Source organism: Dama dama, chromosome 24 (assembly GCF_033118175.1).
Source record: "Dama dama isolate Ldn47 chromosome 24, ASM3311817v1, whole genome shotgun sequence".
Taxonomy (NCBI): Eukaryota; Metazoa; Chordata; class Mammalia; order Artiodactyla; family Cervidae; genus Dama; species Dama dama.
Window position 1 is genome coordinate 60748871 of NC_083704.1, and position 25987 is coordinate 60774857.

The 25987-nt window shown below is 43.9% G+C and overlaps 1 protein-coding gene across 6 annotated transcripts in view; it reads right to left on the reverse strand.

Moving 5' to 3' along the window:
- Nucleotides 1-1235: 1235 nt before the first annotated feature.
- The window catches only part of PPARG (peroxisome proliferator activated receptor gamma), a 124227-nt gene continuing 99475 nt past the window's right edge, over nt 1236-25987 (reverse strand). For all 6 annotated transcript variants that reach the window (XM_061128911.1, XM_061128909.1, XM_061128910.1 and 3 more), the window contains 2 exons: nt 18823-19273; nt 1236-1697 (listed from right to left, as the gene is read on the reverse strand). In XM_061128911.1, coding sequence (XP_060984894.1) covers nt 1450-1697; nt 18823-19273 — 699 coding nt within the window. In that variant the 3' untranslated portion in view covers nt 1236-1449. The remainder of the gene's footprint in view (nt 1698-18822; nt 19274-25987) is intronic.

Consider the following 25987-nt stretch of genomic DNA (forward strand, 5'->3'; position numbering starts at 1 on the left):
AACCTGACTCTTTGGAGGTCTGTTTATTTTGGGGTAAAGGATGAAAAGATTTGAACTGAAAGCTTCAAGTGTAAAGTTACGTGCTCCTCAGTATCAACACCAGGAGGAAACCTAAACTATGGGAGAAGTGGCAGGGGGATAATTCAGGTCAGCAGAAACAATTATCCTGGAGAAGAGAGACCTCAGCAGAGAAGCGTGCTTCAAAGTCATCATGTTGTTCATGGCTAAGCAACGCTAATGAACTTGGTGGCTTCAATCAATTAATCTGTTCCCTGTGCCAAGAAGGTCTCTGCTTTTGGGAACATGCCATCTGTTTTGCTGGGGAGGCATGTATTTCCTGAACAGATAATTAGCCTTTGAGGTCACAAAGTCAGAGCTCTCTGGGCAAGGTGGTCCCAAGGAAGTCAGCAGGAAAATGTAGCAAAATTGCTCTACATTCTCGGGAACAGAACGTGGCCCTTTCCCCTCATTCCTGTTTTGTTTTGGTTTTGTTTCCTTTTGTTGTTGTTATTCCTATAATTTTGCTTTCCTAGAATGTCTTCTCTTCTACTCTCTACCTATCGCCGAGTCCAACACATCTTTGAGGCCCACTTGAACGAGCTTACAGTCACTCATGACTTTTCCAATCTTCATTACTTTCAACTCTTACAGTACTTGGCATCTGAACCATTCATTTGGCACACACTGTGTTGTTTAACCTGCTTTTAAGAAGGATTCATCTCTTCTCAATTCAGTGGTACATTCTTTTGGCAGGTACCATGTCTTATAACACTTCTGTGTTACCACAGCTTCTAGCCATTAATACTTGCCACTGGGGTATTTGCATACGCCTTGGTATCTGTTAGAGGGCTGCTGCTGGTGAGTGAAAATCTTGGTTGGGATTAAGGAAGAAGATTGAATTCCTGGTAGGCCTAAGGATACGCCTCACATGAGTACATCCAGGTTAAGAAACACATGCTCTGAACGGTTTTTGGTCCTGGAGTTCCATTATTAGTTGTAATTTTTCAAGCAGACAGAAGGTTCAGAAAAGTTGTAAATTGAGTAAAAAATGATTTGACTTAGAATGAAAATCGATCAGCAATTCCATCCACATTGTTTCACGTATTTAAGAAAGAAAGGAAAATGAAAAATAAAGATGGAGAAGGAGGGAAGGAAGGGAAGGGAAATGAAAGGGAAAAAAAATCCTGGAGGATGGGGTGGGGGACACAACAGACTCAGTCTTCAAATACGACCAGTAATTTCACGATGTGGTAATTTTTAATATTAAAAGTAAATTGTAAATGTATCTTTATAAACAATATGCATAAAATAGATCTATTATTCTAAAACCTTTTCTTTTTTCAGATGCTTTTTCACAGTAATTTTTTTAGGTGTCAGATTTTTCCCCTCAAAATAATAGTGCAATCGGGAGAAGGAAAGCGTTGCCATCAGCGAACGCGGACTTCTGCGCTAATACAGGTCCTTGTAGATCTCCTGGAGGAGCGGGTGGAGACTCATGTCCGTCTCTGTTTTCTTTATCACTTGTAACAGCTGCACGTGCTCCGTCACAATCTGTCTGAGGTCTGTCATTTTCTGGAGCAGCTTGGCAAAGAGCTGGGAGGACTCGGGGTGGTTCAGCTTGAGCTGCAGCTCCAGGGCTTGCAGCAAGTTGTCTTGTATGTCCTCAATGGGCTTCACATTCAGCAAACCTGGGCGGTCTGGGAGAGCAGAAATGGAAGACAGAACAGGAGGTTGAGTTACAAAATTCTCTGGTCCCACAGCTGGGGCATATTCAGCCAATGACTCACATTTTGTTGGTTTTCCTTTGGTTCTAAAAGAGCGTGTTGGAGAGAAGGTAAGCAGATAGCAGGCAAGAACTGCATACAAGGAGAAATGGAATGAAAGCCAAGACTATCAGAGCTCTTTTCCAGGGCCATTCTCTGCCTGGCCAAGACTGTGTGACCAGCTGACAGAACATGGTGGCAAAGCAATCATCTCCCCAGACTGGGGATTTTCTGCTGGCATCTTTCTACTCATTCAGAAATCTCATTTTCAATTTCTCTTTCTTCCTGATGAGTCTATGTTTTATCACCTCTACTTACTTTCTTATCACAAGTTTAACACACTTTGAAAACAAACTTTTGTCTTCTTTTTGCTTAATATAGCGCATGCATTTTCAAAGAGACAGTATTTTCAAATACTGTTACACTTTGGAAGGACAGACCAAATTTTAACATAGGCTTCTTCTGACTAGAGAGGTTGCAGGTAATTTTCACTTTCTTCTTTATATTTTCCTTATTTGAACTTTTTAAAGGGTGAGTTTAAATTACTTTTAAGTTCTTAATGCTTTTGCTTCATGTGGATCTTTTTAGATTTATCCTTGAATACTTTCTACTATTCTTTGCTTTCTTGAATTCTATACTTCTTTTTCATCACATTTTCTAATGTATCCCTGCTGATGTTTAGAAAAAAATGATTGATTTTGTCATACTGAATCTATTCCAATTTCACTCTTGTGGATTCAAATTGTTTTTATCATGGATTTTTAGAAAACTTTGGACAGTTACATCTGCAAATAATCATAGTTTAAATTTATCTCTTCTTTTCCAGTGTTTGTAGTTCTCATTTCTTTTTCTTGCCATATTGCACTGGATAATACCTCTAAAACGGTATGAAATAATAGTCGTGTTGGGAGGCATTCTTATTTATTCCTAACATTGAGGGAAATGCTTCTAATGGCTTATCACAAGTATAATGTTTACTCGATTATGGCAGGTAGGTTTTTCTCCTGGCTCCCCCAGAGTTTTAAAGTGTTTTAATCAGGAATTTTGTTGCATTTCATCAAATGTTTTTAAGTTTTGCTACCTACAGTGATGAGCATGTCGTTTTCTGTTAATCTAGTGTAGTGAGTTACATTCATAGATTTTCTTCTACTCTTACATTCATTTGCTAATATTTTATTTTAGGGCTTTGAAATCTGTGAGCTTGGTCCACAGCCTTCTTTTCTGTGTGCCATCCCTTGCCTATTGGTAATAAATGTTAACTAGCCTTACAGACTGAGTTGAGACATTTTCCTTCCATTTCTATGTAGTGATTATCTATTCCTTGATGGTTTCTTGGAATTCATCTGCAGAACCATCTGAGGCTGGTGGTAAATCTGTGACTATCTTTAACTTCCCTCCTATAGCTTTTACTTTATTCAGGCTTTCTACAACTTATAAAGGAAAATTTTAGTAATTTACATCAGAATAAAGTTGTACATAATGTTCTCTCAGAATCTGAATCTTTTATTTATGTCTCCTTTAATTGAATGCTTTTTGTGTATTCTCTCCTTTAAAATTTTTATTCGCCAAAGGCTTATCTATTTTTCTACTTTTTAAAAAAGCACAACTTTTGGTTTTACTGATCAACTCTGTTTTTGAAAATTGCCTTTTGTTTTTAATTTAGCTAGTTCATTCTTTTAACTTTCTTTAGGTTTATTTTTTCCTTCTTTTTCTCATTTCTTGGGTTGAATGGTTAATTCATTTAGTTTCAGTATTTCTTGTTTTCTGATAGATGAGTGTAAAGCTCTAAAATTTCCTCTGAATGAAACTTCGTTTCACCCCATAGGCTTTGGTAAATCATCCTCTCAGTTCTTTTCTAAATAGTCTGTTTTACTATTTTGATTTCACTTTTAATCTAAGAGTTATTTAGAGACAGGCTTCCCTGGTGGCTCAGCTGGTGAATAATCTGCCTGCAATGCGGAAGACCTGGGTTCAATCCCTGGGTTGGGAAGATCCCCTGGAAGAGGGAATGGCTACCCACTCCAGGATTCTGGCCCAGAGAATTCCACGGACTGTATAGTCCATGGGGTTGCAAAGAGTTGGACATGACTGAGCGACTTTCACTTCACTTAAGAGACATGTTTTTAGATTTCCAAGTGGAAAGGCTGAGTGTTTGTTTCTTTTTTTTTTTTTTTCCTAATTTCTGAGTTTGTTGCATTGTGGTGAGAATAAAAGATTCTCTCACGGAGGCTCAGCAGAGGGGTGCAGAGACTATGTATGGCATTTAAGATACTCACTTGATATTTTATATTGATTCAAATTTTAGCTCTTGAAGGCCATTCACTTTTTTCTTTCTAACTCTTCTCCCCTTCCCTGTCATCTAAAGCGCTCTATGAGAGCTTTTACTCCCCTTTATGTCCCTCATCATCTTGCCTCCATTTATCATTGTTCCTTTGCTTCAGCCACAGTAAGCTCTTTCTTTACCAAGTCCTTCAAGTATTCTATGCTCTGTCATAACTCTGCTCAGGCAGTTCTGTTCCTCCTGCTGAGAGCTCTAACCATCCTACTGACTTAAACTCACTCTTCAAAACCTTGTCTGTGTCCTTATGTCCTGAAGCCTTCCTGGAGATCATCCCTTCTTCTCCCCTGTTCTTCCAACCCCCTTTCTCTGGACCGTGTAAGCGCCTACAAACACCTCAACTGCTACTCTACTAGGAGATTACATTTACTGAGTGGCTATCATTTCCCAAAAATTGTACAAAGGGCTTTGTATACAACACATCATTTAATCTCCACATAACTCCATAAGGTCTATGCTTTAAGGAGGGGAAAATGGAGATTTAATTAGAAAAGGAGAGAAATCCTGTCCAAGAACTGCCACTTGCTAGTAAACAGCAGAGCTGAAATTTGAATCTGATTCCAAGCACTATACTCTTAACTTTTAGTATGTTGTATTATAGGTACAGATTTTTTTGTTTATCTCCCCTACTTGGCCATGAGCGATCAGAGGGCAGAGACTATGTCTTGATCATCTCTGAGGCTCCAGTGGAAACACAGGAAGCACTCAGTTGACTGAGTTAATGAGTGAGAAGGCTGTTCTGGCTAAGAGTCCTGTTTTGAAAACTACAGTTCTTCTGGTTGGTGAACAAGCCTAAAGGAAGGATCAATACACAATGAAGGAGTCTCTCAGAAACACAGTTTTCCTGTATCTAATAAACTCGAGTAACCTTTATCCATTGAGGTGAGACACAGGAAAGCAATGTGAGAATAGTCTCGGGTGGGATTTTCAGAACTCTAAACATGCTCTTTTTTTTTTTTTTTTAAATTACAGGCAGAAAGTTACCTGTAGTTTATTTTTTTTTCCCCTTAACTTCTCTAACCTATCCCAGTGACTGGAGTAATTTTTTTTCTGTTTAATTTCAGCACTTAATTTTGGAGACATCAGCAAGAATCTCTGATTCTGAGAATGAAACAGATGATTCAGTCCTGGCCTAGAGACTCACGCCCCTGGAGGAGTCATCCTTTCTCACAGTTGCTATGCAATAACGAAACCCCCTGACACTTCAAGGAAGAGCAGATCCTGGATCGGTGCCTTTGGTTCAAAGGCTGCCAATCCTCCCCCCGAACAGATGTGCCAGATTTCGAAGGCCTGGACAGCACACGCTTGTGCGTCGCAAGTGGCAGCGCTCCGTGTGGAAGAGTCGGTGCGGCTCCTCCGTGGGCTGGGACCCCGCACGCTTAGTGCAGGACCCTCTGCTCACAGGCAGCCTGACTCCTTGGTCCCTCTCCCCTTCCTCCAGAGCAGCATCCGTGGGGTCAAAGCTTCTGCAGGGGAGATGATGTTAATCTACTAGGTTTCATTTATCATGACAGTTCAAATAAGCTAAAGCCTCAAATGCAGCTGAGGGGGCTTTCTGGAAACACTTGGCCGCCGCGCAGTGCAGTGGAACTGTTGTCTCTAGGAGGGGAGAAGGATCTGGTTTGGATTTTCAAGCCTCTCCCTGGCAAGTTATTTTTTTTATGATGTGACGGACAAACTTTGGCTGAAATTTTGTGGCCACTGATTTATGTTTTCTCTAGTGGTGAGTTAGATCATTCACTGAGGTGTCTCACTGTTGCCCTTACTGGGCCTCAGTCAGGGCAAAGACAGAGTGCAGGAGAGTGGGGAAAGTGGGTGTGCTCTGCTTCTGGCAGCTCTCCCTAACCGGCTCTGTGACCCTGGATAGGCTGATGAAGTTCACTGCGCCTCGCTTTTCTCCTCTGTAAACGAAAAGGAGTGGACCAGAGAGGGGATCTCTAAGACCATACTTCAAAAGTTCTAAGCTTTCTTCTTGTTTGTAATTCCCTTTATAAGATTCACATAATGAAACTGGGGGAACAAACGCAAAATCCAAGTAGAAAAGCACATTAACAGGCTCACACATTGAACTTAGAGCACTTGGCTCCTTTGCAAAGCTAGAAAAGCTTCCTGTGGTCTTCAGGACTCCCTAGGGTCAAGAGCAAAAGGGCTGTGTCAGGCGTGACCTCGCCCCCTATTCTCCAAGGCCTTCTCTGCTACCCTCGCTGTCTTTCTGCTTCCAGGTTCCTCCCACTCACAGTTGAACCCCTGCTGAGCTAAGCTGGGCAGCACGAAAGTGCCCCAGAAACCTGTCTGCAGACCCAGCTCTTCTGGACCCCTTTCTCTTCCCTCTCCCTTCCCCGCAGCTCAGGGCCTGCTAAAGTGTCCTTAGAAACCTTCTGAGGTCTTCTCCCTTCACCTTGCTAAAGGTTAGAGTTGGGGTCTGGAAGAGGATCAAGGTCAAGGGACCCCCTCTTCGCTCGCCCTAGATTGCCTAGAAAGCCCTTTTGGCAAAGTGTGTGCTGACTCAGACTCCAGGACCCAACCTTCAAGGAAGCTGGAGTCAATTACTGGTTCCTTACTCCCCAGGCTGCAAAGAACTGGGAAAGAAAGCTTTCCGGTCCCCATCACACAGCGCTGGAATTGATTACAGAGCACTGTTGATTGCGGGCAAATCTACAAAGCTCCCATCTTATCCAGATCTGGTTCTGTTAAGAGGTTATCTGAAGCAGATTCAAATTCTCTGCCCACCTGAGCCAGGCATCTCCCTACCCCACATTTTCTCAGGAGATGTCTCAGTTAGGGGACCAGATGGCCCTGGCGGTGTCTCCTGAAGAGGGTGCAGAAAAACCAAAGTGCATGGCCCTGTTTCTTTTCTAATTGCTGCTGTTATGACATTCCCAGTTCTTTCGTACTGGCTTTCTGATGGAGACAAATCGGAAAAGGATTGCATCCAGTACATTTAGGAAAAAGAAGTCCTGACAGCTGGGGAGTGGTAAATTGATCCCAAGGCAATGAAAGAACAGCTCGGGTGAGACGGAAGGGAGGTGGGGCTCCCTAGGGAGCTCACACTTGGCATTTCACTTCCTCTTCCTCTCCAATTTCCTTTTTCCACTGCTCCCTAAGTACACAGGTGTGTTAAAAAAAAAAGAGCAGTGGACGCTATATTTAAAATGGATAACCAACAAGTACCTACTGTGTATACAGCGCTCTGCTCAATGTCCAGTGGCAGCCTGGATGGGAGGGGAGCTTTGGGGGAGAACGGATACACGGACATGTATGGCTGAGTCCCTTTGGTGTCCACCTGAAACTATCACAACACTGTTCATAGGCTACACCCCATACAAAATAAAACTTTTTTTTTTTTTTTTTTTAAACAGCAGTGGATTTGGAAACTGAAGACTTGATCCCGTCTGTCCTCCCCTTGGCTCCATGTGACTGTGGACAAATCATCTTATCTTTCTGGGTTCGCCTTAATCTCTAAGACAACAGTGGTGTTTCTTCCCTTAAGGTCATGGTGAGAAGGAGTCAGGTAAAGGAGCTTTATAACACAGTACTGGTCTCTGTGTTTGTTCAGGCAGAGGCAGTTCCCACAGGGATAGTGTCTGGAGTGGGGTGGGGTGGCATCTATGCAGCTGGGAAATGGGGTGGTTTCTGAGCTGTCACTGGTAGAGGAGAAATTCAGGAGCATGAGATAAGGGCTCCTGATACAGACACATGTTGGGAGTCTGGGGCAAGCTCTCACTCTTGTCGTTGAATGCGTGTAAGCAAGACTGCTTATGAACAGTTATGAAACAAGGAAACCCCGGTGCCCACATTCACTTCTTCCTTAGAGATGGTCTGGGGGTTTTGTGGTCCTTCCCTGATCTAACCATCAGAAGCATGGGAATCGCTAGGCAAACCTCTGCATTCATCCAGGTCTGTCTCTGGCAAACTCTGGCATGGTGTGTAGCAACTCCCTCCCACCATCCCACCTTTAAGAGAGAGAGAAAAAAAAAGAAACCTCAGAGAATTTTCACATGTGTTCTTTTCGTATTTAAATTTGAACTGGGGCTTGATTGAGTGCACTGATTCTTGACTTTGCCTCTACACTGAAATTATCTGGGGAAATTAAAAACACACAAACACGCATACCTGGCTCCCCTCTTCAGAGACTCTGACTTGGCCTGGGGTGTGACTGTCGCTCCTAAAAACTTCCAGGTGACGGGAAGCCAAGAGCAAACACCACTGATTCCAGAAGCATCTGGAATCTCAACCTCCAAGCTTACTTGCTGGGTAACCCTGGGCAAGTTCCTAAACCTCTCTGTACCTCGGTTTCCTCATTTAGAAGACGGGAGACCTGACAGTAACCAGCGCACGGTGTGGACGAGAGGATAGAATGAGTCCTGTGATGAAAAGTGCCTGGAGCAGCATCTGACGCACGGAAAGTCAGCGATTTTCAGTTGCTCTGTGTAACGGTACAGTCCAACACGCCTCTTTTCTTCTTCCCTTTCTGCTCCTCTCATTTCTCTGCTGCCCCCGGGCCTTCTCTCCTATTCTTTCTCCCTTAACTGCTCCCTTCCTCACCCTGCCTTCTAGATGCTTTTCTTTTTCCACTCCTGGGACTGCCCATTGCTGGGGATGCAGTGGCAGGAATCCTAGCGAGGCCAGCCTACGATGTTGAGAAGTGTGAGCAGCAGATGAGGTGGGGAGAAATGTGGTCGGCCACTGCTATCGGGGAAGGGGAACAACAGGGCAGACACAGGTCATCTGGGGCAAGCGTCAGCCGTGGAGGCACACATTGCTGGTAGACTCTTTCCCTCTGAAGGGGTTCACGGTCTAACACAGCCTTGTTAGACAACGGTTCAGGAAACGCTTTCTCTGTGTCCAAGTGACAACCACCAAGGATGTAGCAATGACACGTGCGACTTGGCTAGGATGGAGGCTGGGAGGACCACCACCATGAAACCACGCCCAGGTCCTACTGTCTTTCACCTGCTGTTTAAGCAGCAGTTGCACACCAACTCCCCTCATCTCAAAACGCTTGACTGCTGCCTCCAAAAGCCACCTCCCCAACTACAGCCCAGGACACAAAGGCGTCTGGCAACAAGGGGGGCGGGGCTTTCCCCTCTGCTGTGTTCGCAGCTCTTGCATCTCTTGAGGGCACCTGCAGTGAAGGGAGTGTGGCTCCTGTTTTATTCCCAATCCTGCCCTTGGGAAGTCCCGTCTTTTTCTAACTCCTTTCATGGGGTGTTCGGGTCCCCTTGTTCTGGACATTCAAGGTCACTCAAGTGAAACTCAGCCTTGGGGTTTGCTCCCCTTCTCTGGGTCTGGACCAGGGAAGCTACTGACTCCCTTCAAGCCCAGGGATGCAGGTCAATGTCTGCCCCTTCTGCGTCCCACCCCAGCTCCAACCAGGAAGTGGGGGCAGAGGAACAAGGCTGGAGTGGAAAGATGGAGAATGGTTTCTTCTCCATCAAGCCTGACACACTCATGCTCCAAACCCAGTGATTCTTCCTTGCTTCTTCAACTTCTAGAAGTGCTAAGACAAACCAAAGGGAGTCAACAGAATACAAGGTGGCCAAGAATTAGCTCTCTGCACCTCTCCCCTCCCTCCCCCACATTGTCCTGGCCAACATCTTTGAGAAGAACCTGTGATCTCAAAACAGGTGTGACCTCCAACTGCTAAGTATGACCTCTCAACACATAATGTCCCCCCAGACTTTACAGCATTCCACAACCGCCACCCCCGCCATCTCCCCACACACACATGCTCCTGCTTGGTCCGTACCTCCTTCAGGGGCCAGCAGTGCCCAGAGTTCTCCCCTCACCCATTCTCCCCAGTATCTTCCTCCCTTGGGGTTTTGTTCTCAATCCATAGCTAATCCCCTTAAAGTGATAGGCGATAAAGAGATTAGCTGATATCTCCCTAAGAGTATTTATATGGTACTAAGGGATTTTAAGAAGGACTATTAGTGAAATTTCAAGCGATCTGACTGGCAGGATCGCATGGACCTACTTTAAATTACATCACACAGGGGAAGAGGGAAAGGGAGCATTCACGTGTGCCAACCATGTCCCAGGCATCATGCCAGAGGCTCCACATAGTGTTGTTTACTTAGGGGACTGATAAGGAATTTGAGGCTCCGGCAGGTAAATGCGTACGGTCACACATTTAGTAAGTGGTAGAGTGAGGGGGTCTGGGGAGTCCACAGCCTCCCCTCGCCCCTCCCGCCTCTCCTGGTCCACAGATGGGGGGTGGCGGGGGGGCAGGGGGGACCCCGGGCAGGCGCTCTCCCCTCGCCACCTGTGCTGGCCTCTGGAGCCGGTCCTGGTTTCACTCTTCCTCACTGGAAGAGGATCTGTCTGAGTGTCGTGCCGAGCTTGTGCCAGTCTGGAAGGCTGCCTGGGGTCACCCAGAGTTTAACCACACATTGTGAGAACCCCAAATGATAAAGTGCTCCCCACAGTGGCCCGCCGACTGGCTGACCGAGCCGCTTCCAAGATGTCGGTGCGGGGACAGGAATGACTCAGCAGTTTGGCTTTCAAGCCATGTCTGTCTCTGAGGCTAAGTGCCACGACGAATGATCCCAGCCTGTGGGGCCTGGGGTTGGGAGGGGATTTATTTCTGAAGCAGTCACAGATAAAGATGCTTCAGTGTTCTACTACAAATGACAAAAGCCTCTGTGTGTGTGTGAGTGTGTGTGTGAGTGTGTGTGTGTGTATGTGTGTGTGTGTGTGTGAGCGTGTGTGTGATGTGTGTGTGAGCATATGTGTGAGTGTGTGTGTGAGCATGTGTGTGTGAGCATGTGAGTGTGTGTGTGTGTGTGTGTGAGTGTATGTGTGAGTGTGTGTGTGTGTGTGAGCATGTGTGTGTGTGGTTTAAGTTCCTCAGATGATTCTAGTGTGTTCTTCTCCCTGCCCACCCCAACCCCGAGGTCTCTGGTTTTTAGAATTTGGGTGCCAGTTGAGAACTTATATAAATATACCTCCCTCTGCCGAAACCAAGCCCTCTATGGGACATTTCTAGATAACCCACACTGAGTCATCATTCAAAGCCATCTCAGCCGCCTGACAGGATCTGCCTGCTGGTCACGGCAGCAGTGGGGAGACCTGAACACCAGGAGAAGGGAGCCGGGTCCCGCCGTGTGGACACAGTACGGGTGCCCAGTCGATATTTTCCAACTAATAAATGAAAGCAATTACTCTCTCACACAACCATGGCCCAGGCGGGGAACATGAATCATGTAATCAACACGCTTCCACTGTCCAGCTCAAAGTTCGGTCACATGAGAAATCAGATGTCTGTGTTTTTTCTCAATATTACAAAGAACAGTTAGAAAAAAACAACTTTTACCCTTAGGTACCAGCCTAAGTCTCGTATGGATAAAGTAGATGAATATTTAACTGTCACAGCAGAATGGAAGAAATCTGCTCTACCGTTCTTCACAGTATTTATAATATCTCAGTTTTAAACTATTTTTGGTTTTGTCTCCTCCCACTTAACCAGTAAGGATGATGCCAGCAGACAGAGAAGACATGGGGACCATTGGGTTGTGCAGAATCAGGGTCCCCCCCACCCCCCGAGCTGGGGCTTCCTCAAGAACAGCACAGGCTCAGTCAGGCACCTGCCCTCTTGCCCTATATTCCAGAGGAGAGGGGGGCTGCCCATTCTAACTGGCAGAAACACGGTTCTGCAGTTAAAATGAAAGGATTATACACAAGCTGTCAACATCCACAAGGTTCTGGAGGGCAGTTAGGGATGCGGAGGAGAGCTGACACGCACAAGCCCAGAGGCCCTCCCACCCTGGACCTGTGGGTCCACCGTCCTCCAGAGGGGTGCTTGCTACACAAGGAATGGGCAGAGTGAACATCTGGATGGTCAGGAAGACGTTAAGTTACTGGAGGATATTTTAACAATTTTACATTTCTCTCACAGACTTCCCCGCAACCACTCCTCTCTGTCAGAACCTGCTGGCAGATGCTATCTGACCAGGCTGGGATGTGTTTACTTGAGTGCTTCAAGTTTATGGTCAGTTTTTGCAGGGAGCTCTGTGAATGCGGGGCCGTGCTACCTGAACAAACGGAAGAACCAGCACCAATCTCGGGGTTAACATGGGGGTCCACGCCTCCCCAGAGCAGTTCTCAAAGCTGGGGTGTAATTTTGTGAGGCAGCTGGGGACAAATGGTGTCTCGAGAAGGGCTCTGGATAGTAGGAAGTGATGTTTGAACTGTACCTGGAAATTCTTGATTGAAATACTTGAGGTAATAGGGAAATGGTAATTTTGGATAACTGCCAAAGAACTCTAAGACCAAGGTAAGTAACTGGGATGGTTCCACATCTCAACACACACCAAGGCAGTGGCAGTTAAGGGCATCTGTTTGAAGGTCAGGTTGGGTCTGACCTTGGCCTCACTGATTAGGAGCTCAGTGACCTTGGGACAAATTGCTTAATCTAAAGCAATTCTAACCTTCTGTTTTCTCCGTCTGTAAAAATGGGGATAAGTGAGAGATTTTCTAGAATTGTAGGGAAAATTAAAGATTCAGGATGTAGGTAAAGTGCTTACTATCTATTCTGGTTCACAGTGAAGTAGTGAATAAATGGCAGATCTTTTTATTAGTAACATTAGGTCACTGTTCACTCAATAAGCATTTATTAAGTACTTATTCTGGGCTGGGTTCTGTGCTCTGACTCTAATTCCAACAAACTAAAACATATACATTGCATCTATGGGATGTCCCTGGCGGTCCAGTGGTTAAGACTCTGCCCTTTCAATGTAGGGGGTCATGGCTTCAATCCCTGGATGGGGAACTAAGATCCTGCACACTCCGAGGTGCAGCCATAAACAAATAATTATTTAAAAAGTGTATATCTGTACACATGTAAGCCATGACCAAGGATATAAACAGAGCTCTAGTGTACTGACCTGAGCGGTCTAGGTGTTTTCCATTGTCACAGAATATCGACTCTTCCTTCACCTGCAGATGTATAGTTATGAACAATCCCCCCAGTAGCCTATGTGCTCTGCCCATTCCACAAGAGAAAAGCACACAGTCGCTCCAAGAGCAGCTGTCCAAAACTGCTTCACGGAGAAAGAACATGACTGGAATGGCTGGAAACAGGAGGAGCTGCTATATAGGAGGTTTGCAGAACCCAGCCAGACCCAAGAGGGCAAATGAGGAGGCCGGTGACTTGCCATCTGTGGCTCCTGCACCAATATTTACAGCTTCTCTGTCATTAGGATGGTGATGACAATCTGCCTCGAGAAATATATTGTAAAATCCAGTGAAATTTCCTCCCCCATATCGTGGAAGTTTGGGGAGAACTGTGATGGATTCCAAACTGTTTTGAATTAACAGAAAGAGCTTTTTCCTGTTGCCGAGTTCCAGCTGGAACCCTCCTATGCTTTTTCTCCACCAAACAGCAAACGCCCGAGGGGGGCAAAGTGTCCAGTGGAGTGTCCTGGGGCTTGTCAGCTTTACTGAGCTTTCCACTTGGCCTTGGCTGCTGGTAGGTTTTGGGGAGTTTGCTGGTGTGGCTGGCATGATGCTGTGGCGCCGGCTGCAAGCATGCCCTTGCTGGAGGCAGTTTTATTACTCTTGACGCCACCCATCCAGGCAGGGAGACGAGAGGGAGCAAGGGCTTCTTGCCCCTTCTCTTCCCTTGTCATGACCCCTGAGGAAGCCTTGCTTCTGGACTCTGGGGCCAGGGCTCCAGAACAATGATTGGGAACACAGGCTGGGGCCACTGACCCAATGAGGGAGCTGACAACATCTGCCAGTCAAGTGGCAGAAGGGGCCCGGGGAGGTGACAGTCAGGATAGCTGGGTTTCTCTTCTAGTTTCACTGCTCATGAGCTGTCAGATCTTAGACACAACACTTTCATCTCTGACTCTCTTTTCTGTCTATGGAATAAGAATAAAGATACAGGAGAACTGTCGGGACCTAGTGGGAGAAAGTAAGGGACAAAATGCTGCCCTTTGGTTCGGGGAATGTGGTTCTTTTTAGTCTCGTTCTTCTTGCTTGAAGCTCGAAGGAGAAGGAGGGAGACAGGAGGAAATTCTGAGAAGAACTAGGTCATCTCTCTCAGCGAACTTGGTCTGAGAGCTGAATACATAGTAGAGATGCTGAACACCAGGCCAATCTAAGGACCAAATCTAACGGCATCAGCAGTTTCTAGGGTTGAAGCCGAGTGACCGTGATCTTTACTACTGCAACTCCAGTTTCCCCAGCGAATACTTACTTGGGTCAAAATCAGGTACTTTCATCCAAAAACCCCCTTTGGGTCCTCTGGGGAATCCCCCACCCTTAACCTCCCCAATTCCTCACCACCCCACTCTTACATAATGCCCATCTCCCCTTCAGTCTAGGGTCATAACTTTGACTGGAACGAAGCTCTTCTGTGAGTGACACTTAAGGCCAGCTTAGAAGGAGGTCACCAGGTTCCCTGCCCACAATGCTCCTCTCTCAAGTCACTGAAGCTATCTGCAGACTTCAGAACAAACCGTAGAGGAGAAAATAACCCCTCTTGTTAAGAACAGGTAGGATCAGAAATTTGTCAAAGCTTCTGCTTACATGAACATTTTCCTTTGGAAAACCCAGGATGGGAATTGAGAAATTATACGTTGTATGAGAAATTACATGGGGTACTCAAACAAACCACTGTCTGGGATGGTGGTTTCACCATCTATAGATGACCAGGAAGCTCATCTCATTGGGATCCAGTCTTTGGATCCAGAATGACCAGAGCAGCTCTTTCTCTGGCCTCTACCCAACCAGCTTCTCTGACTAAAGGAGGGAATCAAGCTCTTGGGTGTTAAGCAAACATGGGGTCCAGTATCTCCATTCTCACCTAGTGCCCAGAGGCTGGCTTCATCGACAAAATCAAACTTTGCTCAGCGAAGAGAAGGATTTCCCTTTTGCCATATGGGAACTTGCCAATGGGTCAATGGTAACTTTTTCTTTTTTTAAAAGGAAGTCTCAAATGATCCACAGGGTTTTCTTCTCATTTTAACTACAGATATATGATTTTAAGATTCTATGACTGGCAGCTACTTTCAGATTTCTTCTCATTGTTGTGAGGATCCAATGAACTCTGGAAACTGGCTACTGTGAAGACAGTCTGGGGAGCGCTCAAAGGAACTCGTTTATAGAGCGCCGACATTTAAATGATACCATTTTTAATTTTCATAACTGAAAGCCAAAGTCTGCAGTATCTATTAAATTAAATCAAGTTATTCTCAGAGGTATTTTTGACCAATTCATACACATTTTAAAAGCCTAACTGAATAAATGGTTTTTAAAATAATCTAGTCTGTGTGTCGTGGGTAGTATATGGCATTTTTCTAGATGAAATCATACTGTCATCTCACATGCCCATAAAACAACATTGCTCAGGTTCAAAAAGCCATGAATTACTGTAATTATTTCTTGCCTAAACCTTTCCTGGATAGAAACCAAGCATGTTGGAATGGCTTATTTCAAATGCCTCCCTTAGTATCTGTGGTAGGAATGAATATAAACTGGTACAAACTTTGTGGAAAAGCAATTTGGTAATAATGAAACAAAAGATTTAAAAATGCTCATGGCCATCTACTCAGCAATTCTACTTCTGGTAATTTATAGAGTGAGAAAATAATCTGAAATGTTAACAGAAATTTACACATAAGAAGAATCACTGCAGTAGAATTTAGAACACGTTTTCCATAATTTTCTATAACATAAATCAGTCATAATTTGCTCTTATAAAGCAACCTATACATAAGTAGGGAGATAATTTAGCATGCAATGGTCTATTATAAAAAGAAATATGTTATAGTCATTAAAAATGACAGCATATATTAGAGAAATGCAAATCAAAACTACAGTGAGGTACTACCTCACAGTCAGAATGGCCATCGTTAAAAATCTACAAGTAACAAATAATGAAGAGGGTGCAGAGAAAAGGGAACCCTCCTACACTGTTGGTGAGAATGTAAGTTGGTGCAGCCACTATGGAAAACAGTATGGGTTCCTCAAAAAACTAAAAATAGAGTTGCCACATGATTCAGCAGTCCCACTACTGGGCATATATCCAGATAAGACTCTAATTCAAAAAGATACACGCACCCCTATGTTCACAGCGGCACTATTCACAATAGCCAAGATACGGAAACAACCGAAACGGCCAATCGACAGATGAACGGATAGAGAGGCTGTGGTTCATGTTTACCATGGAATTATTAGTCACAAAAAAGAGTGAGACAATGCCATTTGCAGCAATGTGGCTACAACTAGAGGTTATCATACTAAGTGAAGTAAATCAGACGGACAAATACCGAACGATGTCACTTATACATGAAATCTAAAATATGACACAAGTGGAACTATCTGTGAAATAGGGAGAGACTCACAGAGATAATAGACTTCAGGTCGCCAAGCAAGACAGGAGATGGGGGAGGGATGGAGTGGGAGTCTGCAGCTGGCAGACGTAAGCTATTACCTAAAGAACGGACAGACAGCAGGTCCTACTTGATAGCACAGGGAACCATGTTCAATATCCTGTGGCAAATCATGATGCAAAAGAATTAAAAAGGAATAAACATATACACACACACGCAGCTGAATCATTTTGCTTTACAGCAGAAATGAACACAACCTTGTAAGTCAACTATACTTCAATTAAAGCAAATTTTAAACGGCCGCATACATATATGCCAGCACAGGCACAGAAACGTTTTGGTAGGAGAAACAGACCTTTGTTAATCCTATTTTATTTTGAGGATACGGAGCTTTACTTTTCACTTACACCCTTCTATACTCTTTGAATTAAAAAATGACCATATATTACTCTTATTTTTAAAATTAAGAAAAGTATTAAGAGTGTTAATGACATGAGAAATGATTACGTGAAAAAAGGAATATAAACCTGGTACGTGCTCAGTTGTTACCATATCTGATTCTTTGTGACCCGATGGACTGTGGCCGTCCAGGCTCCTCTGTCCACGGGATTCTCCAGGCAAGAATCCTGGAGTGGGTTGCCATTTCCTACCCCAGCGGATCTTCCCCATGTGGGGACGGAACCTGCACCTCCTGCACTGCAGGCAGATTCTTTACCATTGAGCTACTGGGGAAGCCCATAAACATGGTATATATGGTATAATTAGGGAAAATCTTAGAAATAGATCACATGTTAATAATTATATTTCTATATTTCAATAAAAATAAAATGGGCCTTAAAATATTAGCTAAACAATACCAACTTGTTTTCTAACCTGGTTGTTCAAAATTGAATCTTTTTCTCCCAGTGGACCTAACATAAACTGGAATCTCATTCTTGGTTGAATTAATCACAGATTCCAGAGATTCAAGGGTCAACTGAAGAAGTAGGTATCAAAACACATTGGATAGCACAGTTTTGCTATTATTAAACACAACACGACAAAGGGCTTGTGGCGTCAGAGTTAATCTGCACTGTGTTGTTATCTATTTGCACCCTGGTCATGCAAAGTGGGCTACCAGTGTAGACCGTGGAGTCAGCCAGATGACCTCGGTTCATCATCCTGGCTCCACCTTTGCCGTCTGGGAGATTCTGGCCAAGTGACTGAACCTTTTAGTGCTTTGGTTTCCTCATTTGCAAAACAGTACTTACCTCATTGGGGTTGTGAGAATTAAAAGAATGTGTGTGAAGTGGTTAGAACACTTCCTGCACACAGTAAGTACTCCATAAGTATTTGCTACTTACTATTCTCGTTACTAACACACCGTGCATCTGATTTCAGAAACACGCTGCTCTCGAGTATCTGGACAACAAAAGACTCCCGAGTGGACCTTGCGCTTTGCAGTGTGCTGTCTAGTCACACACAAGTTACATCTACAGGACCACGATCTCCCTACACATCAGTTTTCACCCACAGCGGGTATTCTGGAGAGCACCCACAAAAAACTTCACCCGAAGTCCACCTCAGTAAAGAAAAGTGGTTGTCAAAAGACAATTTTTATAGAGAGAGATGACACTAAAACTTTCTCCTACTCAAGTTGGAAACCCATGAGGTGCCAATGAACGTAGCATTTAGTGTAAAACCTGGCTGTCAGAGTTGGTTAATTAGATCACGCCCTTGGCAAGGTCAAAAGTACAATGAATGCCTAAATAACTCAATTTTCTGGGTGTTCTCTGGTTCGGACTGCATTCTTGACCACAGCCAACCACCTTACCAGGGCACGTCAGGGGAGTCGTCAGAGGACTCCATACGGGAGAGGAGGCAGAGGTCAGTAGATGTGTGCTCTTTAATCCCTGAACCTGCGAAAGCGATTCAAAGTAACACCTTGCTGACGGTGGGGCTGGACCATAATCTGACCACACACACACACAGTGGTGCTTTCTCTATGCAAGTGAGCATTGTCTCACAGTTATACATGTCATTACTTAAATGAAGAATAGACTGGCCTTCTGGAAAGGAACAGAAAAAGACAAGAAAAAGAAAATAAAGAGAAAAAAAAAAGGAGAAGAGGGCATTTGTCTTCCATGTTTGGATTTGACCAGAAAAAAATATTTTTCAGAATAAGGGAAAAGCACCTGAGTTACCCATAGCCGTCAGAGAGGAAATCAATATTCTTTCTCGGTATGCCTCCCAGGGCATTATCCCATTGGCACTTTCTGTGTGGAAAGTGCTGTAGGTGCAGAGAGAAAAGGCACAAAGCCTCACGCGAAGGCAAGTGGAGATTCATTCAGTCATTCCCCCCCGCCCCACCCTCCTTCACGGAAAACCGCAGGCGGCAGCTTACCTCCACTGAGAATAATGACAGCTATAAATATTGCTAAGTCGCTGTCATCTAATTCCAGTGCGTTGAACTTCACAGCAAACTCGAACTTGGGCTCCATAAAGTCACCAAAGGGCTTTCGCAGGCTCTTTAGAAACTCCCTTGTCATGAATCCTTGGCCCTCGGATATGAGGACCCCATCCTTATTCATCAAGGAGGCCAGCATCGTGTAAATGATCTCGTGCACGCCGTATTTTAGGAGAGTTACTTGGTCGTTCAAGTCAAGGTTCACAAAGCCGGGGATATTCTTGGCGTACTCTGTGATCTCCTGCACGGCTTCCACGGAGCGAAACTGGCACCCCTGGAAGATGCGGATGGCCACCTCTTTGCTGGGCTCCTGCAGGGGACTGATGTGCTTGAACTTGATTTTATCTTCTCCCATCATTAAGGAGTTCATGTCATAGATAACAAATGGCTGCAAAGAAAAATGGGAGAAAGTGGCTGAGTTGGACATTTCTCATTCACGGTCAACACCATCCCAGCTTCTTCACAGACACTTACTTTGCTAATGAAAATCTTTCAAGTTCAAAACACTGAACAATGAGAAAATACTCATGTCTTGATTAATTCTCCAAGTTGTCTTCTGGAACCAAACATATTTCACCAACATTGGTGATATGATACCACAACCAGTGACTCGCTAATAGCTCCAATTCCTGTTGCTTGGAGGGTCTTTGTTGTTGATATAAAAAATGATGTAAAAATCTACTGTTTTATTCTGGCTTTCAATGGGATATACTGTTAACCTTTTTTCAATAAAAAAATTATTTCAGCAACTCAGGGTTGAATAGACCCACTTGGACATAAAGTAATCTTGCAGTTTTAGGTTAAATCCTCTCAGAGCTTAAATAAAACATAATGTATATGTAAACTATGCTTAACTTTAGAAAAATCAGTCTGAAAGCAGACTAAAAACACTGAGTCAAGAAAATGTCTGTTTCTTTCTTTCCTCTTTTTTTTTTTTTAATGCTCTGGAAGCAATCTGTTTCAGAAAGAGCAGCTGCATAAGGCCTGTGGGCAAACACTACAAAAGTGGCAAAATAAAAAAGGGCTGGAACTTATTTTTCAAAGTATCTGTCCGTAAGGGTCAAGAATCAATAAAACTCGTTTATCAGTTATTCAGGTTTGCAATAGGCTGCTTTCAAAAGCCCGTTGGGTTTGTCCATGAAATAATCTTTCTCTTTCATTTCCTTGTATAGATTTAACCAGAGGTTTGTGGTCCTTGTGAAATTCTCAAGGCTACTCTGAATAAGTGGCCACAATTATATATACACACACACACACACACGTATATACCTACTGAACTCTGTAAGGAACCACCCCTCGATTCTAGTCATGTGTTTTACTCAGAAGCAAGGAATAAGAGTTGAGGGTATCTGGCTTCCAGCTTTGGTTCTGTGGTTAACTCTGTGACTTTAGGAAAGCTATTTATCTTTCCTAGCCCTCGAATTTCTCATCTGAAGTGGACTGCATAGATTTCTCTTCTCTTGAGGATATGCTAGTTTCATTTCTTGGAAGTGGTGTCTGTGATGTGTGTGTGTGTGTGTATCTGTGTGAGTGTGCATGTACACATACATGTCCACGAGTATGAAGTCTCTGATGTACTAAAAATAAAGCTTCTTTTGAGAAGCTTTATTGAGAGATACTGAGAATTCTCTCCTCTTTGGCAAAAGGAAGCAGATACAATGAGAGCCAGCAGCAGCCAGATTCAAGACCCACTGGTTCAGACAGTCTAACTATCAATCTCTACAGCAGTCTAGGATTGTTATCAAATTTTTTGGGGGGAGGGGCATGCCACACGTCTTGCAGGATTTTAGTTCCCTGACCAGCGACTGAACCTGGGCCCAAGCCATGAAAGCACTAACCACTGGCCCACCAGGGAGTTCCCGTCACCAAACTATTAAGTCTACTCTGCACTGAAGGACATAACACCAATTCTAAGGGGTTTTAGATGTTAAGTAGATTCCCAAACTTGCCTCTTATTTCAACAACATTCACTGGAGTTATTCCAGAAATTGTTACTTTTTTTAAACCCCAAAAATTCACTTCAATTGTATTGTTTAGCAAATACAAAACCGCAAAGTAGGACAGATGAGAGGAACCCAAGAGTAAGCTCGCCAGTGACTCTTAAGTCTTCAAGCAAGCCGGGAACGAATAGTGCACACTGCTTGAAGGCATTTTGCTTTTTACTCTACTTCAGACCGATGCTATCAACGGGAGGAAAGACGAAGCAAAAAAAAGGACAGAGGAGATGGACAGTCTCTTCAGTTAACATGGGGTGAATTTTTCCAGAACGCCAGATTCTGATGCTGACAAACACTTGCTTTTACAGAACCTAGGAGAAGGTGGTGTCTGATCTCAAAGAGTTTTGTGGCCCATTATAATTTATGCTACCAAGAGCCTGACTTTCTTTACTGCTATGAGACATCTGAGGGTACCTGAAGAGTCCACCCGCACCTGTACAAACACAAACAATAAGGATATAAAGTCATCACCTCTTTACGTATGGAGAGACAGTACCTCCATCTGCCCAGCTTTTGGATGACCTCAGTCCCTCAGCTTCTTGGCAGAGAATGAATGCATAACATTCTCCCACCTCCATGTAAGCAATTTCTCTGGAACTATGCCCTGATAAATCATCCTGTGACTCTTCCCCCTCGACTTCCCCTGTCCCCTCATATAAAGCCCCAGGTTCCTGTTTTTGAAACTCTGTCATAGTTGCACAGAAGGCACAAAATCCTGCTAATTTTCTCTCCCAATTTAACAACAATGTGACTTGGTAACCCCTTGGCAATAGACGTTGGTCAGGATTTCCTGGCAGTAAACACTCAAGGACAGAGAAAGGAATCAGCAGCCCCCACCGTCATGCCAAACCATTCCAGTTTTTTTCTTTCTTTAAAAAAAAGATCCCTTCAGCATTTTCAAAACGTTGAGTTGGCAGAGGATTCTGGGTATGGACATGCAAATGAATCCCAGGTGGGTTTCTTTGTTTTTCTCGTCATAGCTGATGTTGCTGGGTTTTTTTTTTTTTTTTTTTTTTTTTGCACTTTTGAAGTCTGCATAGATCCTTTCAGATCCCATGTGGATCTATCAAGCTGCAGGGGTGATCCAGATGTGATCTGCCCGGAGATCTGCCTTTCTCTGCCACCCGTCCACCAACTGTTAGACTGCAAACAGTTAAGCCACACATTTAAAAAAATTAATGAGTTAATTTATTTGGCTGCACTGGGTCTTAGTTGCGGCATGCAGGATCTTGTTCCCTGACCAGGGATTGAACCCAGGCCCCCTGCATTGGGAGTGCACGGTCTTAGCCACTGGGCCACCAGGGAAGTCCCAACCCACACACTTTACACTGGGATTCCTCATACAGAAACAGCAGAAGATGTGCCTGCCTGGCTTACAGATGGCTGAACTCTGAAAACCACGAGGGGAATTCGGCCTGTGGAGTTTATCTTGAATCAATGACTTAATATTATACTTCTGGTAAAACGCTCCACATAAAATGTACTTCAGTTGCACGTTTCTGTCTTTTCTACAAAGTCTTAACATGCTCTATTAGCTTGCACGGTATCATCACATGATCTGCCACTGTCAGAGGAACCATATCCTCTTCAGATTTGGTTTTAATGGTTTTACACTTCTAATTTGGGGCTAACAATGTATTTATCTTCAGACACTATATCAAATGGCTAGATAAGCATCTCTCCTTAACAGGAAAGAATGCTTAACTACAACTAGGAAGTTATCAGGGTGAGATCCAGGCTTTGTGGGGCCTGAAATGTACATGACTGTTGAGTACATTTACAACAACTGTTGGGTTCAGTGATACAAATTATAAGAACAAATAGCTCAGGCCCTTCCCTGAGCACTGGAAGGGGCTCTATGCAAGGGAAGAGGCCCTGAGGCTTCATTAGCTTCACGGTGAATCAGCCTCTGGCTGTTATAAATGGTTGCACTTCCACCGACCACAGAAAGGTCAGGACGGAATGAAGAAAACCGCACTTGAACACAATGTTTCTCCAGGGGAACAAAGTGATTTCAGTAAGAGGAAGCTAGTTTTCCTTGGAGAGATATATCAAATGTCATCTACGTTGATATATTTTGATTTTCAAAAATGGCTCCACATATCAAAACTGGGATGGGGTTAAGGGTACTGTTTTTATAGAAAATTAAAATTCGTTCTAGAACTATCGCATACCTATGTATAACACAAAGATCACCGGAAAAGCTGACTTATTAATGAAGACAAATTAGAGTAATAAAAGTTTACTTTTTTGAATGGACAGATAGAATAATACTGTTTCTTGGCGGTCCAACATCAGCAGTTTAACATAAGAGTTGTTTCAGTGACTATACAAGGATGCTTTAAAGTTACAGCTCCTTTTGAATAATAAAATGACAACCTAGGGAAGACAAATGAAAAAATGAACTGAGAAAGCAGGGATTATTCTGGTGATGGGTTTCCCAGGTGGCTCAGTGGTAAAGAATCCATCTGCCAATGCAGAAGATGCAGGTTCGATCCCTGGGTCGGGAAGATCCCCTGGAGAAGGAAATGGCAACCCATTTCCGTATCCTCGCCTGGGAAATGCCAAGGACAGAGGAGCCTGGCAGGCTACAGTCTATGCGGTGGCAAAGAGTTGGACACGACTTAGCGACTAAACAACAGCGACAATTCTGATGATATCTCCACGCTGGGAAACTGAAATTAGTGAAGCAGACAACTCTACACTCTCACGATCACTTGGTAACCGCATCAGAGTTAGCCTGGAAAACCTAGCCTGGAAAAGTGGTGATCTTAGTTTAGATCCTGGTGGTCTTGGGTTTCCTGACAGATTAGAGCAAAGACTCAAGGAAGAAAAGTGAATTCTTAGGGCTTTGTCTTCTTCATCGTCTCCTTCCTTTTTGTACTTTTGACCTTCACCCGCTGAGGCACATGTGGTCCTTCTCCTCAACTACTAGCTCCAGTGGGTGAATGTTAATCCAGCTTGCATTGGTTGGGGTTCCTCAATTTCTTTCTGGTTTCTCCTCTGTCATCCCTATTTCCTTCCTGTGGAGAACCATCGGCTTAGAGAACTAACAGGAAGGTCTTCAGGAATAATCTGCAGCATCATTCTCTGACTAGGTGTGAATAAACTGAAGCTAAGAGACTTTCTAAAGTCAAACAGCTATTTATAGCAAACCCTAAACCAGATCCCCTCACTCATGACTAATTCTTTTCTCTTTCTGCTACTTTCTACATGACTTCCCCACTTTTGCTTTTTTTTTTTTTTAAACAAAAAATGACAATTCTGGGAGGAACTGGGGCTTCTAAACTCATCTATGCTGGGGTCTTGGCATAGGGCCTTTGAACTCTTACTTCCGAGAGATGCCATTTAAGTGCTAAAGACTGAGGGCAAGAGGAGGGGGCGACAGAGGCTGAGATGATTGGATGACATCACCATCTCAATGGACGTGAGTCTAAGCAAACTCTGGGAGACAGTGAAGGACAGGGAAGCCTGGCATGCTGTGGTCCATGGAGTCACAGAGAGCTGGACGCAACTTAGCAACTGAACAACAATGTGGGATCGAAGTTAAGTTTGAAAGTCCCTCCAGTGTATCTCGTTTTCCTGCATCGTTTAGAGATTTAACACAAAAACTTAATAGGAAGAATTGTTCACACTTTAATGACCCAGCACATAACCTCGTCTCTTAAAGAAACATTTATGGCTGGCCAAAATGTTACTCAGCTAACAAACAAGCATACTGACCTACTAGGTCTAATTATTAAAGATGAAAAAAACAACAACTAAAAATGCCTTTCTTCTTGACTACATAGAATATTATCTTCTAAATTTACTGTCTAAAAGAAGCCCATTTGTTCAGATCTGTTATATCTTCAGTGATTCCAGATAGTACTGGAAATAAATTTATTTTTAGAATGTGACTCTATAGATTTAACGATTCCAGGAGCCAAATTTCTTCAACAGTGATCAAAACAAAGCAGCACTGCCATTCTGCTCCTTATTTACACTGCAGTTCCCAAGTCTCTTTTGTCTGTCTGTCTGGTGTCTTCCTTCTCAAGGGAGCAAATTCCAGCTCACTCAGGGAAAAGCAGAGAGAGACCACACTTTGTTTAGTTGGTAAGCGTAGGATTTAAAAGGATAGATATCTTTCCAATAGTTTGACTTACTATGTTTGACGGCCCTTGTAAATTTTAGGATGCAAACATTTAAATGGGTACAGAACTGTTTTCACAAAAGTTTATATTTCCATACTGGTTTTACTATTCCTTGGTTTCCTATTTCACACACTGTTTAGAAGAACCATTTTTATGATGGCACCAGTTTGCTCCTGCAATTATAAAAACAGTGACTCCACATACATGCGTTATAAGCAGGGCGATTCTTTGGGACCCAAAGTCCAATACAGTATAAATAACAAGCTTTATTCCTTATTTGCAGACAGAGCGCAGTCAGCAGGGCCTCACCATCCCTCAGATATGGAGTGAAAAGCTGGCAGACACACCAAGGGTTTTGCTATTTATTGTTTTATGACGAACCATGGCACTGAAAGTGGTTTTTTGAAAACCACTCTCTGTTTCTTTTCATCAACAAACATGGGATCATGTGACAACGATACACCCAGTGTGATCATCACAGCAGGGTAACAGTCAAACACTGGGAACTTCCAAAGTCCGTTCAGTTCTCAGGTTGCCTTCAGTAGACACAGCACCCTAGTTCTAGCATATTCGTGATTTTAAGAGTTCTGTAGATTCTCTCAAAGAAGGGCTCTGGGCGGGAACAAGCCATTGACAGGGAAACAGACCATGGGGAGAGTCAGTTCCATTTCTATTTGAGGGTGGCTCAAAGGTCCAGTGCTCCTAAAGTTTCTTCTCTGATGTCCCACACCCTGTGATTCCAATTCCCCATCTTCCCCTAGACCCAGAGCCTAAAGTTCCCAAACATTACTCTTTGAGGAAGGACAATGAAAGTGGGACCATCATATTCTAAAGGTATGACGTCTAAGTTTAAAAGACAGGAGGGGAGCCCCTGCGGGCCCACTGGCTAAGAATCCGTCTTGCAAAGCTGGCGACACAGGTTCGATCCCTGGTCAAGGGACTAAGATCCCACATGCCGCGGGGTAACTAAGC